This window comes from Myxine glutinosa, chromosome 6, assembly GCF_964187855.1.
Source record: "Myxine glutinosa chromosome 6, kmMyxGlut1.1, whole genome shotgun sequence".
Classification (NCBI taxonomy): Eukaryota; Metazoa; Chordata; class Myxini; order Myxiniformes; family Myxinidae; genus Myxine; species Myxine glutinosa.
In genome coordinates this window covers 117645189-117662894 of record NC_136266.1, presented here as the reverse complement: position 1 = coordinate 117662894, position 17706 = coordinate 117645189, and the positions used below count along the sequence as shown (strand labels likewise).

At 44.9% G+C, this 17706-nt stretch overlaps 2 protein-coding genes across 6 annotated transcripts in view; one reads left to right on the top strand and one right to left on the bottom strand.

Annotated features, from left to right (window-relative positions):
- KIF23 (kinesin family member 23) overlaps positions 1–17374 on the bottom strand; it is a 54158-nt gene extending 36784 nt beyond the window's left edge. For 3 of the 5 annotated variants that reach the window (XM_068120930.2, XM_078780413.1, XM_078780414.1), the window contains exons 1-5: positions 17210–17307; positions 15185–15248; positions 2174–2302; positions 1926–2031; positions 1563–1699 (exon numbers count right to left, since the gene is read on the bottom strand). In XM_068120930.2, the coding sequence (XP_067977031.2) occupies positions 1563–1699; positions 1926–2031; positions 2174–2302; positions 15185–15248; positions 17210–17220 (447 nt within the window). In that variant the 5' untranslated portion in view covers positions 17221–17307. Of the gene's footprint in view, positions 1–1562; positions 1700–1925; positions 2032–2173; positions 2303–15184; positions 15249–17209 lie in introns of all 5 variants that reach the window. The other 2 variants (XM_068120931.2, XM_068120929.2) reach the window with 2 other exon arrangements.
- Positions 10687–15060, top strand: LOC144892544 (THAP domain-containing protein 2-like). The gene is made up of 4 exons (XM_078779512.1): positions 10687–10757; positions 11338–11533; positions 11904–12692; positions 14956–15060. Exons 1-4 carry the CDS (start codon positions 10687–10689, stop codon positions 15058–15060), a joined length of 1161 nt encoding a protein of 386 aa, XP_078635638.1.
- Positions 17375–17706: the final 332 nt, after the last annotated feature.

The following is a 17706-nucleotide window of genomic DNA, read 5'->3' as shown; positions in this document are numbered from 1 at the left end:
TGTTATCATATGGAGGTACAGTATTAAAAACAAGCTACAGAACCATTATCGGCACTGGCTCCTAACACATTACATTTTGTCGCAGTTCACCACTCCTTAACATGAACACCTGACACTTATTGGAATACAAGCAATAAATGTTCGTCCACATAGTTTTGCAGCAACGATTAGTCTTTTTCTTGATTTTCTCAACACGAGATGAATCTGCATACAAATATTCATATTTCCCCGATGCTCTGTTTGCACCATCACACGACACCTCAGGGTGACTACTTCTTCGCTCCGGATTCTCCACGCGGCCCTTTCAATAGGTCGAGCAGAGATTTCTGAATTCCAGATTCGCTGCGAGACTCACCCCAAAACCCGATGGGAGCACCAATCGCTCCGGGCTGACCTTCCCTTTGCCTTCCTAGCCCACAAATTATTTGAGCATTCCGTCTGAGACACGAAGGCTTGCCTCTCCATTCCCGTAACCGCTTCTCTCCTGTTACAACAAGCAATCTCAGACCTACATTTTGGTGAGTACGCCTGTAACTGTTCATTCAATTGTCAATTTGTGTTCTTTATCGATAAGTGAGGTCAACGGTTAACTTTACGGTAGGATGACTGAAAATGTGCCCTGGGAACGCTCTCCCTCTCCCTCCCCCCCCCCCCAAAACCATAACACTACGTCCATGGGAACATCTAGTCTGCCCAGCATCGTTTTGCTTGACGTTGCACTTTCTAGGAACGCACGAATGACGTCGAGTGGAAATTTGCTGCGGTGTTTTTAAATATACACTCTATTTGAGAAAACATTACACTTTGCAATTCAATATCTTAAACCACAGACAAGTCCATTCTGAATAGCAAGATGGCACTCTGTAGGGTGCATACCTCCACCGGGCTGAAAAGGTTACGTTTTGTATCCCACTGATAGGCCTGATCTTTATATAGACCCGAACCAAAAGCTAATCGGCTTGTTCTTGGTAGCTACCAAACTAGTTCATCAAGTTTTGTCAACTCACCCACAACCTTTTGAAATACCATGCGACATATCGTTTTTGGCCCTATCACTTAATGGTGGAGAATCAGTCAAAATTTTTAATTATTGTATCCGGATCCATCACAAAAATTGAATTCGTCCTTGTCACACACCATGAGCCTGGTGTTGGCTCAGTGGTTCGGGTGCGGCTTGGGATCCTAGGATCCTGGGTTTTAATCCCAGTCAATCGCTGAATTAACACCAAGGGGGTTGACTCAGCCTGTCATCCTTCCGAGGTCGGCATATTGAGCACCAGTTCACTGGTAATTCCCTGTGTGTCGCAAGAGGCGACTAAAGTTTGGCAGCAGGAAGGGCATCCGGCCATAAAACATTGCATCAAAAAGGGGACCATGGTGCCCGAAAAAGGCTAACCCCTGCTCTGCATGGAAAAATGGCCTATAAAGGTGGTTCTTGTCACACACCATCTGTAACTTTTCGAGATATCCTGCTCACAGAGACATACAAGTCAAAACAACCTGCGTCCACCTTCAGTGGTGGAGGTAAAGAAGAGGAAGGAAAAGTTCCAATGTCAGCTTACGTATTTCTTAGCCTGTAAATGGGAAGTGGTGTTGAATATCATATCCAGGCAACGAGGCAGGAGACCTGCATTACCAGGTGAACCAGTCATCGTGTAAGTTTTCCCACCACCAGTCACTCCATATGTGAAGAGCAAACCTGATGAGTGCAACAAGAGATTTGGAAAACATTTTTACTCACTTTCACAACTCTCGTTCAACATCACAATTGTCCTTCGATAAAATGCTGGCACTTTTACGAACGATAGGTACATCGTTAGCACATTTCAAAAGGACAAAAGGATTTTCAAAAGGTTTCACCATGCACACCTTGTAAACATAGTATACCGCCTGCTTGCAATGGAATTACAAAACTCGCAACGCACCATTTTTCCCTTGGAGCAAATCCTCCACCAGCAGCTTTGCTGTGATGTCAAAGACTTCTTTTTGCAGGACGTGTGATCCAAACACCATTTTGAAGGTGTACTGCATCTGTAGATTAACAGAAATAAACAGAACACTCGAGAAAATAAAAAAACACTGGTGTGGTTTTTCCAAAGTAAGCATCCAAATATGCACAAACATTACACGTGCCACCCTGTTTGGAAGGGCAGGAGGCAACCTCTGAACTCACCTCTTTGTATTCCCCATTGCGAAAGGCCTTCGAACCATCTGGCGGGTGGACATGCACAGTTGTTTCATTTATCACTTCGACACAGCACTCCTGGTCTTCAGCGCTCAGGGGTTTTATCCGACAGTAGACCTTGGAAAATAAATAAATAAAATTTTGACATGGAATAAATGAATACACACATGCATAGACATGATTGAGCTGATTAGGATTACACATCCTTTTTAAGAACAAGCACATCCAACCAAAATTGTAACCAGATCTATCCTGCTAATCTAGTAATAAACTTGGAGTAGATCCGATTTTAATCTTGCTTGTTTATTACTGGACTATAAAAGATACCCTGCATTGCTGGGCAACACAGCGTTGCTTCGCTGATGGGAATATCAAGAGGAGGAGTGGGGCTTAGAAAGGGGGAAGGGGCTGAGGAGAGGGGGAACAGGGAGAGGGTAGGGGAATGGGGAGAGGAGTGTGGTAGAGGATAAGGGAGTGGGAAGGGGAAGGGGGAGGGGAATAGGGAGCAAGCAGGAGGGCAGTGAGGGGAGCAGGAGTGGTGAGGGGGAGCATGCAAGTGAGAGTTGAGCAGGAAGAGGGGTGAGAGGGGGGCAGTAGGAGGAGGATAGGTAAGCAGGGAGCAGTAGGAGGAGTAATCAGGAAGAGGGGTGAGTGGGGAGCAGGACGAGGAGGCAGAGCAGGAGGAGGGAGCAGGGGTGTTCCATTACCAATAAGCTTGAAGAGCACTTGCCAAACGGCTTAAGCACTCAATAACTCCAACGAAACGATAAGGAACGGCTCACTTGGCAAGCAATAGCAAGCCAATTGCTTTTGGTTTAAATGGCCGAAAAAATTAATCATATCAGAACTGCCAATCCCACTTCTTTAATACCGTCATGTGATTCCCAAGGTGAACACCACAGAGATCACGAATAGCCAAACGCAAGCTTTAACTCTGAGGCAACTGATCAAATGCGGATTTTATATATGCGGGGGAAGAAAGGGGAGGGGAAGATGAAGCTTATCTGTCGCAATTGCCGACAGTCCCAAAGCCTGCAAAGAAATAACTCAAATGGGAACACGGTTTAAAATGTACAGAAAATAACTAAGGGGTTTATTAAACGGATTGCCGGGACAAAGAAAAGCGCGACGTTCACTAAAGTCCTAAATGGAGCGCTCCCTCACCAGACTAAGACGAAGGGAAGGATAACCTGGAAAATAAAAACGTGTGGTTATTTGCATTTTCAGTCACGTGAAAAAGTAAGTACACCCCATGTAAAGTTTTGACTTTTTCAACATATTTCAACATACAGCTATTTGATCTTCATTTCAACAATATTAATAGATAAAGGTGATATAATACAACAAACAACAACATGCATTTTAAGGCCATTTTCAATGCTAGAGCGGAGGTTAGCCTTGCGGTCCCCATGACAATCTTCTCCATCTTGCCATTTTTTCTGCATCTCTCCTTGTTAACCCCCTTGCCTGCATTTCTTCTTCCACCATCTTTAGCCAAGTCTTTCTCAGTCTTCCCCGTCCTCTACTTCCTTCTACATTCATTTCCATCACTCTTCTCAACCAGTCACTTTCATCCTTCCTCAACACATGACCAAACCATCTCAACCTGTTCCTCCCAACCTCACAGGCTCTATTCCCATCATTTTTCGCAAATCATCATTTGTCTTCCTCTTAACGATACTCCGCACATCCATCGAACCATTCGCATTTCCACCCTTTCCAACCTTCGTTGCTGCTCTACGTTCATTATCCATGTCTTGCTCCCATAAATCATAACACTTCTCACACATGCAGCATACACCTTTCCCTTCAGCTTCAACGACACTCCCCTCCTCATCAGCACGCCACTCAGTTCCCGAAACTTCTTCCATGCACATCTCACTCGAGCAACCGTTGCCGAGTCTGATCCACCTTCTCCATTCAGCATGTCTCCGAGGCAGCAAAATGTTTTCACACCTTCCAGCTTCACGCCGTCTCCAAGATCCAACTCAACATTTCCTCCATGTGCAGCTCCCTCTGTGCACACCTTACATTTGAATGTAGCTGCCACACTGGTTAATGACTCTCAGAACACGACATTTTTGATGAACCCACTCAGCGCACATTGTACATTGAATGGAGTTCACTCCGACACCCTTCCTGCACACAGCACAGGGCCACTTCCCAGTTCTTTCCACCTCAACACATCCTTTACCACTTGCCATCACCTTCGTCTTTCCGATATTCACCTTCAGACCTTTTGTCTCCATACATTCCTTCCACTTGTTCATCTTTTCTTTCAGTCCATCCAAACTTTCCGCAATCAACACCAGATCATCTGCATACAACTCCCACGGTAAACCCTCCTTAACGTTCTGAGCCAGCACCTCCATCACAGGTGGACGTAATACCGACCCCTGATGCACTCCCACCTTCACCTCAAACTCACCACTGTTCCCGTCCTTCCTCCTTACAGCTGCGCGCGCTTTGTACATTGCCATCACTACTCTGATCAACCATTCCTCCACTCCTAACTTCCTCATTGCCCATGTCAATACTTTGCATGGAGCCCTATTGAAAGCTTTCTCCAGATCAACAAACCCAAGAAACAACTTCTTCCTCTTCTCCATGTACTTCTCCTGCCACTGCCTCACAATAAAAAGCGTGTCTGTCGTTCCTCTTCCTGGCATAAATCCAAACTGCATTTCGTCGATCTTCACTTTCTTCCTTATCCTCCTCTCCAACACCTTTTCCAATACCTTCATTCCATGCTCCAATAACTTTATCGCTTGGTAAGAGCCACACTCGAGAGTGTCACCTTTCCCCTTGTATAGAGGGACGAGGGTACTCAGTTCACAATCCACTGGAATGCGGCCTTCTTTCACCACCAGATTACAGATCTCTGTCATTCTCTTCACACCCCAACTTCCTGCTGCCTTCAACATATCTCCCACAACTCCCGTCGGCCCTCCCGCTTTTCTACTCTTCATTGCTTTTATCGCTTCCTCAACTTCCTTCTCAGTTATCTTATCTGCCGGTCCTAAAACTGGGTTACTCTCTATGTTGCCATCCCAGTCATTCTCTGTATTCAACAGCATTTCCATATATCTTTTCCATCTTTAATTCCATCTGGGTCCACAACGATTTGTCCCACTTCATCCTTCAAGCAACTCACCCCCATCACATCACACCTCTCTTTCGCTATCTGCTTTGCAATCCTGAATACTGCTCAGACCCTCTTCCGAATCAAAGCGTTCTCCGAACATTTTCCTACATGCCTCCTGCGCCTTTGCTACCTCTTTCTTTGCAGCCTTCTTGGCTGCCTTATAACTTTCATGCTCTGCTGTTTCTGCTCCCGTACCCTTCGCCTTCTGCCACTCCTTGAACTTCTTCCTCTTCTCGTCAATCCTCTTTCCAACTTCATCATCCCACCACCATGTTTCCGAGTGCCTCAGTGGTCCTTTTGTCCATCCACATACCTCACCAACGGCTCCCAACAGACTAGCTTTCATCGACATCCAACCACTTTCAAGCTCAACCACAACATCCTCTACCCTACTCAGCCTCTCTTTTAATGCCTCCCTTACTGTCACCTCTTTCAACTTCCACACCTTCATTCTCGGTTGGTACTTCACCCGCCGAGCTCTCCTCGCACCCTTCACCCTTATGTCGCAGACAACCAAGTGGTGCTGTGAAAAAGCCTCCTCCCCCGGGATCACCTTTGTGTCCCGGAGGTGCCCCCTATCTCGCCTACGCACCATCAGGTAGTCAACGGTTGTCGTCGACCCACCTGACGTGTATGTAACAAGCTTATTGTCCTCTTTCTGGAACTGAGTATGACAAATCAACTAATCAGTTCCATCAGCAAACTCCAAAATCCTTTCACCTTCTCCATTTCTCACACCATATCCGTAAACCCCATGAACTCCCTCAAAACCATCCATACTCCTTCCCACATGTCCATTTAGGTCTCCTCCGACCACAACAACTTCCTCATCTTTCACGTTTTCCATCAGCTTCTCTATCGCACACCAGAACTTGCCCTTCTCTTCATCGCTCCGACCAACCTGCGGAGCATATCCCGAGATGACGTTCACCAAGAGCTTTCCAATCATCATTTTCACCATCAACCTATCGCTCACTCTAGTCACACTCACCACACTGTCTACAAACTCCTCAGAAAACAGGACACCAACACCATTCACGCCCTCCGGGCACCCTTGCCCCACAAACTTGTATTTCTGTCCCTGCCTACCATTCACCATTCTCACACCACTTCCCTTCCATCTCGTCTCTTGCACACAACATATGTCCACTCTTCTTCTGACCAATACTTCCACCACTTCTCTTGATCTCCCTGTCATTGTCACTACATTCCATGTCCCAAAACTCAGAAACCGATCTCCACATCGGGCTGTACCCTGCCCATATGTAGTTGTAATTGTCATGGTTCTCTTTTTGAGGCAATGTTTTTATGGCCGGCTGCCCTTCCTGACGCCAACCCTCTTAGTCATCTCTTATGACACGCAGGGATACGGTGTACCTATTCTAAATCCAGGGTACACACTGGGAAACGTTTAAAACATGGAAATTCTGGAGGGGGGGGGGGGGGGGGTGTTGGGTGGGGGGGAGTTAGGGGAAAAATCTATATCATATGTCATATATCAGTATATCATATCAATATCATGAAACATTTACATTTTGTAGACCATTGTATAACTTAAATAAACGAATGCAAATTTCACGTGGAAAAAGTAAGTACACCCCACGAAATGTTTTTATCTTTTTAACATATGTGGACATATCAATATTTGATCTTCATTTAAACAGTATCTATAGATAAAGGTGATCTAATTGAACAAAAAACAATGAAAAATTGACTTTGCAATAATTTATTCAACAAAAAATTAACAGATACTTTTTCCACAGAAGGAAATGGCAAGTACACACTTCGCTCTAATAGGTGGTATTGCCCCCTTTGGCAGAAACAACCTCAAGTCGGCATTTCTTATAACTGTCTACCAGTCTCTGACATTGACTGGGAGAAATTTTTGCCCACTCCTCCATGCAGAATTCTTTGAACTGTGCGATGTTTGAGGGGTTGCTTGCATGCACAGCTTGTTTCAAATCCCCCCACAACATCTCGATGGGATTTAGATCCGGGCTTTGACTTGGCCATTCCAGAACCCTCCATTTCTTTCTGTTCAGCCATTCCTTGGTGGATTTACTGGTACTAGGGCATGCCCGTACTATATATATGCCCGTACTATATATCTATCTAAAATTATATCCCCCCCCCTCTATTTACATGAAATGGTTTGGTCCATTCGCAACGCCAAAGCGAACGGCGAACGGCTTGCGAGTACAGTGACAATCCCCCCCCTCTATTTACATGAAATGGTTTCGTCCATTCGCAACGACCACAGAACCCCCCCCCCCTCTATTTACATGGAATGGTTTGGTCCATTCGCAACGCCGGCACACGCGATCGTTCGCTGCTCTCTGATTGGTTGAATCGTTTTTTGGACATAGCTCGGTAAGTAATTGTCCGATTAATATGAAACCTTGAAAAGGCACATCCTCGGGTCCCCAGCAATATACCTGGCAAGTGAAAAGTATATCGGACCCGTGGTTGTCGAGAAACAGCGGTCACAGACAGACAAACGTACAAACGTACAGACAGAGATTACTGGAATTATAGATAGATGTTTAGGGTCATTGTCAAGTTGCAAGGTCCACCTTCGGTTGAGCTTCAACTTTCTGACAGATGGCCTCACATTATCCTCAAGCACCCTCTGGTACAATGAAAAATTCATAGTGGATTCTTTGATGGTGAGCTGCCCAGGCCCTGATGCAGCAAAGCTGCCTCAAACCATAATATTTTCACCACCATGCTTTACAGTTGGTATCAGGTTCTTGTGGTCAAATGCTGTCTGGTTTTCACCAAAAACGTCTTCTTGTACTGTGGCCAAATAGCTCTACCTTTGACTCATCTGTCCAGAGCACATTGTTGCAGAAGTGCTGGTCTTTGCCTCGGTGTCCATTGGGAAACTTTAATCTTGCCCTGATGTTCTTTCTGGACAGCAAAGGTTTCCTCCTGGCACACCTCCCATGTAGATCAAATTTGTGCAGCCTCTTTCTAATGGTAGACTCGTGCACTTTGACATCAACAGTGGCAAGAACTACCTGTAGGTCCCGTGATGACATTCTGGGGTTCTTCGAGACTTTTCAGCATCTTGCTGTCTGCTCTCAGGCTCAACTTGCTGGGTAGGCCTGGTCTGAACAAGTTGGCAGTTGTTTGGAATCTTCTCCACTTGTAGATGATCTTCCGGACAGTCGAATGATTGATTTCAAATTGTTTGGAGATCTTTTTAAATCCCTTCCCAGACTCGTAGGCATCTATAACCTTCTTTCTGAAGGCCTCAGAGAGCTCTTTTGATCTTGGCATGGTGATGCCACACTTCAACAACAAAGAGCAAACCAAACTAAATGTCTGAGGTTTAAATAAGACAGGTTCCTCCAAGATCCTCTCTAACGATGTTCTAATCATTTGCACCTGAGCTGGTGCACCCGATTCTAATTTTAGGTATTTGAAGTCGTGATAAATGTAGGGGTGTACTTACTTTTTCCACATGCGAAATTTGCATTTATGTTTATTTAAATTATACAATGGACTACAAAATGTAAATGTTTCATGATATGAAATTATATCATAAATATATATCATATATACACAAAGAATTAAGTTAAGCACCCCCCCCCCCCCCCGTTTTTTTACAACCTCGCACATTACAAGTTTGTTGTCGTCAAAACAGTGTAATATACCCATGTTATTGCTATATTTTCTGGAGAAGTGATATTATGGTCACATAAAAACATAACAATCATGCCGTTTTCAATATTTTATTCTGAATAATTTAAGGTGAAATTTTTTGGGAATTTTAGGCATATTTTCACCTCAATTTAAGTATGGAGCTATAGGTCCATCACGGACAGTGTGGATGACGTTTATGTTTTCTAACGTACAGTCATTGTTCTGAGAAGACCTCTAGCGATCTTTGCGTCAACGTGTGTAGGACCCACGTGATCGGATCACTGACTCAACCCTACGTCTCATAGACCCTGTAAGCCGTCGTATGCGTTGCTGTGGCAGGTTGTTCCATTCCCGATGTAATGCACGTTCGGGACATGTTGGGACGACAAATTGCGAAGATGGTCCCTCCAATAGCCAATCTGGATGTAACCTGTACTTTCCAATCCTGTACTGTACTTTCTTTCCTTTCCTCCTTTTTTTGCTTGTTAATAAATTCACCTTATTGCTTGGTTTTTCCCTAATCCGATCGCCTCCGTCCTTTCTTTCCATTGAGTACCTGTGGCACGATTTCGGAACCGCTTAGAATCGGGTTTAGTATTTGTTAATGGCTCGGATCGCGGATTGTTAACCGCTCGGCAATATTCCATCAATATCCGTGGTTCAGACGGGAGTTATTTCCCTGCTCGCAGTCGGTGTTGGTAATTAGGTATTTGGGACCCAAATTGACCAATCACCCTATCCAAGACCGACCGGGAGGAGCGTTGTAGCTTCCAGGACTCAGGACGGCCAGCTTAAAAGGACAAGGGGATTAACCCCCCCTTGATAAGGGGAGAGCCGACCCCCAAATCCGCAACAATAGACTAGCAAAATTAGCGGGCGTTTATTGATAACAATGAGTCGCTTCCTGACAGGGGGAATATTAAAAACAGATCCAGTGGACCAGTGGCGCATCAAGGCGAAAAAAAGAAAGAAAAAAAAAAAAAAGACGCTTGGGGCAAGATGTCAAATTGCCACCCCTCGTAACTTCACAAGTCGTGTGTGTGCGCGTGTGTGCGTGTGCGTGTGTGTGTGATTAGAAACGTTCATGTAAAGGGGCACCCCACATCTGTAAAATAACATTTACTACTTCATGCAGGTGTACGAGTCAAATTGGCACCCCTTTATATGAACTTTTCTAGAGCATTACTTGGTTCCTCCAAAGAACACAAAGGTAGTACAGCATGCACACAAGATTTTTTTATTTTTTTTGAATGGCCATTCTTTTCAAGACTGCCACATGGCACATACTGCCACATGGCCTTTTCTGTGCCCGTGGCATTTGACCAAGAATTTTGTCTGATTTCACTCCAGATTTGGACATTTATTTAGTCTGCAGCATCCAATCCTCATATCCAAATTCAGATTTTGACGATATGCTTCAATTCTGTAATGATAATAATCGATCGTGTTTCCAAGGCAAGGCATGTTTGAGTAGGCCGCAACAAAATGGCGGCTTAAGAACCCAGGAAGCACGGAGGTATATAATAAACTGGAGAGCCAATGACGGCTGTCGGCTGAAGCTAGCGGAAGTTGCTTGGCGGCCATATTGGGAAGCCGATTGTGTCTGCGTCCGTGTTTGATCTCACAATCAGCTGATCTCACAATTTCTGATTCATTTTGGATGCTTACCGACTGTAAGGAGTCTTATTTGTGAACGCGCTGTTTCAAAATGCCACAGTGTGTTGTTGCATTTGACTGCACAAATACCTCAGGGAAGGCCTCCACATGCACATTTCACAAGTAAGTGACAAACCGCGATCGCGGGTGTTCTGCTTTTTCAGTTTTTGGCGTGGTCACGGTGGTGGGGCTAGGTAATTAAGTTTCAATGTAGTTTCAATGAAGTTTGAACACTGTTTGAATTTGATGATGTTAGACCACGCGCAGGGTGTGCAATACGACACAGATCTCAAATATAACTGTATTGTGTATTCACTAGGGCTATGTGAGTATGTCAGACTGATGTCTGATTGACTCATTCATTGATTCAGATTGAAGTATCGAGATTGACTCGTCAGCTCGTGATCATTGTCAAGTGATTTAATTTGTGATGAGCTTCACTTAATTGTCCAGTCTACTACTGTCAGGGTTTCCATGCCCTCCTGTGTCACTCGTGAGCAGAAAGAGCAAATGGGGGTTACTTGTGGAAGGTACGAAAGTCCGACACATGGCAAACATTAGCAGATGAAGTTGTATTTAACTATACATATGAAACTCAAAATATTATTTTGATATGGAGTCGTTTTGACTCGGATGTTTTGACTGCCCTCTGAGGTTTTGACCCGCAACCACATTTTGTGACCACAATGTATTTTGTTTCAAGGTTTCCAAAGGATAAGGACTTGTGCTCTCGATGGACATCTGCCCTGAGAAGGGAGTCCTTCTACCCCACCCCAGGCACCACAGTTCTGTGCAGTGATCACTTCAATGAGAGTGACTTCGACAGGACTGGTCAAACCGTCCGACTGAAGCCGAAGTCCGTCCCCAGCTGTTTCAACTTCCCAGCACATTTAAAGAAGGTAAACTATGCTATGTTGGTATTCCACCTATGTTATGATAGTAACCCATCACATGCCATGTCTGCTGCTTCATATGCAGCTCCTAAGACATAGTTTTATGGAGAACAACTCAGTTGCTTTTTAAAAGATTTAGAGCTGAGCCGAATCCCATTTTGTACACTTTCTTGGCATTTCCCCCCCGAAGCTTTGTTGTAATAATATTTAACAAAATGTTTAGTCTTTGAAACAATGTTACAATACGTCCAACGCAGTCACATCTATTTCTAATTAGAACCCCAATCTAATGAACGAAGCTTCTAAGCATTCGGCTCAGCCCTAAAAACAACTTAATGAGTATTAATGGTTCACCTTTTCTTTTCTTTCCAAATAGGTTACAGCTTTGAGGAAAGCGCCAGTGGCCAGGTCTGTCATCCAAGAAGATACACCAGAACCTCAAGCCACTACTCAAGATCCTGAACCTGAGGTGGGACCCTCATTTCAGACCACAGATCACTCCTACTCCGTCACAAGTCCACTGGTATTGAAGCACAAGCTCGATGAAGCAGTCCACAAGCTGGACAACTTTCGAAAAAAATTAAAAGTGAGTCAGCAACACAACAGAAGGTTAGCCAGAAAAGTGGAGTCCCTGAATACCATCGTGGAAGACCTGAGGGAGAATGGGATGGTCACCGACAATTGTATTGAAATGCTCAACACAACATTCTCTGGTGTGTCAAAAGCTATTGTGAGCAGAATGCTGAAGAACAAAGGCAGCGGCAAACGCTCGAGAGATGAATACGATCCAGTCATCAAAGCTTTCGCACTCACTCTTCAATTTTATTCTGCTAAAGGATACGACTATGTTCGAGAGACATTCGACTTGGCACTGCCAAGTCCATCCACAATCCGGAAATGGTACAGCGCAATTGATGGTTCACCTGGTTTTAGTGCAGTTGTATTCCAAGCACTAGAGAGCCGGTTTAAAGCAGAGAAGGAGACTGGCAAGAGAACACTGTGTAGCCTGATGTTAGACGAGATGGCCATCATGAAGGCAATTGACTTTTTAGGGGACAAGGTATTGGGGTACGTCGACATCGGAAACGGAGTCCAAGATGACAGTGCTCCCCAGGCCAGCAACGCACTGGTTTTCATGCTGGTTGCACTGAATGACAGTTGGAAAGTGCCTGTAGCATACTTTATGATAAATGGATTGTCGGGGAAGGAACAGGCGAATTTGGTGACACAATGTCTACTAAAATTGCATGATATCGGTGCAGAGGTGGTTTCCTTAACTTGCGATGGACCGTCCGCTCATTTGACAATGTTACGTGAGCTAGGTGCCGACATCACGCCGCAGAATGTGAAACCAACATTTCCCCACCCAGCAAATCCCGAAAAGAAAATTTGTGTTGTACTCGATGCATGTCACATGCTTAAACTTGCAAGAAACTGTCTTGGATCCATGAAAATGATGGAGGATGGCAACAAAAAAGTCATCGCGTGGAAATACATCCAGGCACTCTTTGATCTGCAGAAGAGGGAAGGCTTGCGTCTGGGAAATAAGCTCTCCCGGAAACACATCGAGTGGAAGAGCAATGTCATGAAGGTGGACACAGCTGCTCAGACATTGAGCACTAGTGTGGCAGATGCAATTCGGTTTTGCAGGGACACTTTGCAACTATCAGAATTTCAGGGCAGTGAGGCTACCTGCCAATACATTGAAACATTGGACAAACTGTTTGACATTCTAAATTCTCGCAATCCATTGGCACGAAACTACAAGGCACCACTCATGACATCACGAGAAGGACTTTTCCTGCCATTCCTGGATACTGCCTACAGTTACTTGTCCAACATCAAAAACATGAATGGTCAAGTTATGACCAATACGCGTTTGAAAACCCCCTTCATTGGTTTCATGATCTGCATAGAGAGTGTCAAAATTTTGTATTTCACATATGTCAAACCTGCCTCATCTCCCCTGCGATACCTGCTCACGTACAAAATGAGCCAAGACCACATTGAACTTTTCTTTGGAGCGGTCCGCATTGCATGTGGAAGTGGGAATAACCCAACGGCCCGGCAGTTTGTTGCCGCATATAAGCGCCTCTTGATGCGACATGACATCAAGTCTGCAAGTGGGAACTGTTCTGCACAGGACTCAACCAGAATCCTGAATGCGGCTTCCTTCAAGTGGGTGTAACATGTCAGGATTCTTATTCCTACTAGTGGGTGATTGGGTCATGAGAAGAACGATAAAGAACACCGAGCGGTAATTTTGGGCACTTTTTTTTCAAACAAGCTCTAAACCATTGGATTCCCCAGGAAAAATGCGTCTAGAACCAACTTCAAACTTAATGAACACCATTTCCTTAAAGAACGGGATTCTGAGCCCGAATATCAGTTCAAATATTAGTATTCTATATTAATTAAATAGTCGGCGGTCCTAAAATTCGCTCCAGCTGCATCATCAGTGCGCCACGCCTTTGCTTTGACAGGCTTACGATCGGCTTCCCAATATGGCCGCCAGACTATTTCCGGTGGCTTCACGGCGGCTAATGCTGCGAGGTGGCCAATTGGCTCTCCATATTATATACCTCCGTGCCAGGAAGTGGCAATGTGCTGACCAAGATGGCGGACAACCATATTGGTAAGCCTTTTTTGGGTTTTCATTTTTTTCTTCTTCTCATGAGCAACTCGTTAATCGTCTTTAAAAAGTGTGTTTATAACACACCCAAACACCCAGTTTTCATCAATGGAATCTGTTGGAGGTCCAGGTGTATGCATGCAAAGTTTGGGGCCGCTAGGTTTCATGGTTTTGGAGTTATGGAGGAGACAGACGGATGGACACTGCCTTTTAATATTATTGATGAGTAGGTAGATATATTACGAGCCTACAACAGAGATCAGCTTTGCTCTGCTACTTATAGAGATAGGCATTGCGAGTTACTTTTTGGTTTGATTCACCTTTTCCTTGAAAAACACTTATTTTTATTTTTACACCAAATGACTGCTGCCAGACTCAAATGCGGTTGGTCAGAATTTCAGAACTTGCAACTTTCAAATACTTGGCAGACATGACAACTTGCCAATCACTGGATCTTCCCTTTAAATGGGCAACATCCTGGAATCAGCCGAAAATGTCACAATCCTCACCTTTTGGCACTCGAGAGGATAGCTCATTGTCTGCAGTGAGTGACCATCAAAGAGGAGCTTGCATAAAGATAAGACTTCCAAAAAGTATGGTAGTCAAGTCTGATTTGTTGGCCCCAAAATGTTGAAATAGGAAAGCGGACAGATTGAAGGTGTCCTGTGAAAGCATCGTGTGCCCAAGTACCTCCCAAGAGGGAGGGGCAAACGAGTAACAATAAGCACATCATGATGAATAATAACGAGGTTTCACCATCTGTTAAGTGTATTCGCATGAAGGCCCCTCTCCCAAGGAAGATACCACTGGCCCAAGATGCTTGCGCAGTTCCGGATCAAGACCCCTCGGTGGTGAAAATGAGAGACATGATGAATCACAATGTGTGAAAAATGAAGCATGAGAAGCATTTTATGTGGAAACCCACGACTCGTACTAGTATAGTAGCATAATAACCAATTGTTTTTGTCAACACTTATGGCTTGGGAGAAAAGTAGAGAATATTTTTCAAAAAAAACATTCCTTACCCCAACGGTATCCTTCGGCCTGGAATTTGAAGTCTTGTTGCCTTTCCTTGGCGTCCTGCCTTTCCTGTGAACGACAGGGTGAACATTACTGCCAGCAAGCCAGGCCACAGCATACCTACCACAACAGTCACTGCCCCCAAACCAACACTTACACTATGCCTTTCACAACGGTCAGTCACACACACGTGCACCAGTTAATTGGTGTGTCACGCACACACTCACATTGCCTTCCACAACAGTCACACACCTCACATTGCCTTCCACAACAGTCACAGTCGCACACACACACCTCACATTGCCTTCCACAACAGTCACAGTCGCACACACACACCTCACATTGCCTTCCACAACAGTCACAGTCGCACACACACACACACCTCACATTGCCTTCCACAAGTCAGCCACACACCTCAAATTGCCTTCCACAACAGTCACAGACCTCACATTGCCTTCCACAACAGTCACAGACCTCACATTGCCTTCCACAAGTCAGCCACACCCCTCAAATTGCCTTCCACAACAGTCACAGACCTCACATTGCCTTCCACAAGTCAGTCACACACCTCACATTGCCTTCCACAACAGTCACACACCTCACATTGCCTTCCACAACAGTCACACACCTCACATTGTCTTCCACAAGTCAGTCACACACCTCACATTGCCTTCCACAACAGTCACAGACCTCACATTGCCTTCCACAAGTCAGCCACACACCTCAAATTGCCTTCCACAACAGTCACAGACCTCACATTGCCTTCCACAACAGTCACACACCTCACATTGCCTTCCACAACAGTCACACACCTCACATTGCCTTCCACAACAGTCACAGTCCTCACATTGCCTTCCACAACAGTCACACACCTCACATTGCCTTCCACAACAGTCACACACCTCACATTGCCTTCCACAACAGTCACAGTCCTCACATTGCCTTCAACAGTCACAGTCCTCACATTGCCTTCCACAACAGTCACACACCTCACATTGCCTTCCACAACAGTCACACACCTCACATTGCCTTCCACAACAGTCACACACCTCACATTGCCTTCCACAAGTCACACACACCTCACATTGCCTTCCACAACAGTCACACACCTCACATTGCCTTCCACAAGTCACACACCTCACATTGCCTTCCACAACAGTCACACACCTCACATTGCCTTCCACAACAGTCACACACCTCACATTGCCTTCCACAACAGTCACACACCTCACATTGCCTTCCACAACAGTCACACACCTCACATTGCCTTCCACAACAGTCACACACCTCACATTGCCTTCCACAACAGTCACAGGCACACACAGACCACACACACACACACACACACACACACACACACACACACACACACACACACACACACACACACACACACACACACACACACACACACACACACACACACACACACACACACACAATCTAAACACAGAAATCAAGAAAATGACCAAATACCAGGACCTCAAAAATGATGTCAAGAGATCTTGGAATGGAAGCTGAAGAGCATCGAAATTGCACCAGTGATAATTGGAACAGTAACGATGAAGAAGAACCTCAGTAAGATTTTGAAAAACATCCTCGGGGTCGGGACTATTAGTATTACCACAAATGAACTACAACTGGAGGCAATCCGGGGTTCGGTAACGATCCTGAAAAGATGACGATCCCTCGGAACAACCCTCTGAAAAAGTTGAGCAGCTTGGTCCATGAACTGTGATCCCTTACCGGAGAGGAGGTGGATACCTTGGGTCCTGGGAAGACTCCGATCCACCTCCAGAAACCCTCAAATGGAGATAACAACCAACGATACCCAGTATACACGCACTTAACTCTGCAGTCCCCTCAAAACCCCAAATATCATGCAAACAAAGCCTTCCCGCCCCAAAAGCCGGCAAGCCCCTATGCCATGGCCTATGCGCACACATCCCGCGATGAATACTTAATCACAAAAACAACAACAACAACAAAAATCACTCATATAAATGTTATACCAAAACAAGCCATCTTACTGATTCTTCATATTGTCCGAAGTCTGCAAGGGTTCTCTCAAAGAGCCGCCAGTTAGGAAAAACCGCCAACCAGGGTCCTGAGACTTTAAAAACCCCGCCCAAAGCACGTGCTCCTTTCAAAGCAACCAATCAGCACGCGCAACTCCTCAACTATCCTCGATTTATAAATACTGCGTATCGATTTGCAATATACTTATTCCTTTCGACCTACATTAGCTAATGCAAGAAATTCTATCAATTATATCACAGAATAAATTATAAATGTGTTGACTTTGTCACAGATATGGGGTCGCTTAAGTTACTAGTTCGGAGGCAAAATTGGGGCAATTTGGGGAAAAGCTGTTTTTGTGCTGAAGGAACGAAAGTAATGACCGTTTATTAATATTTAAGTCATTTATAATCGATAATAAAGTTTGTTCTTCTCATGTGTTCCACCACCGCTTTTCATTCTTCTTCTTCTTCTTAGTTTTTGGGTTTAATGTCGTTTTCAGAGCTGC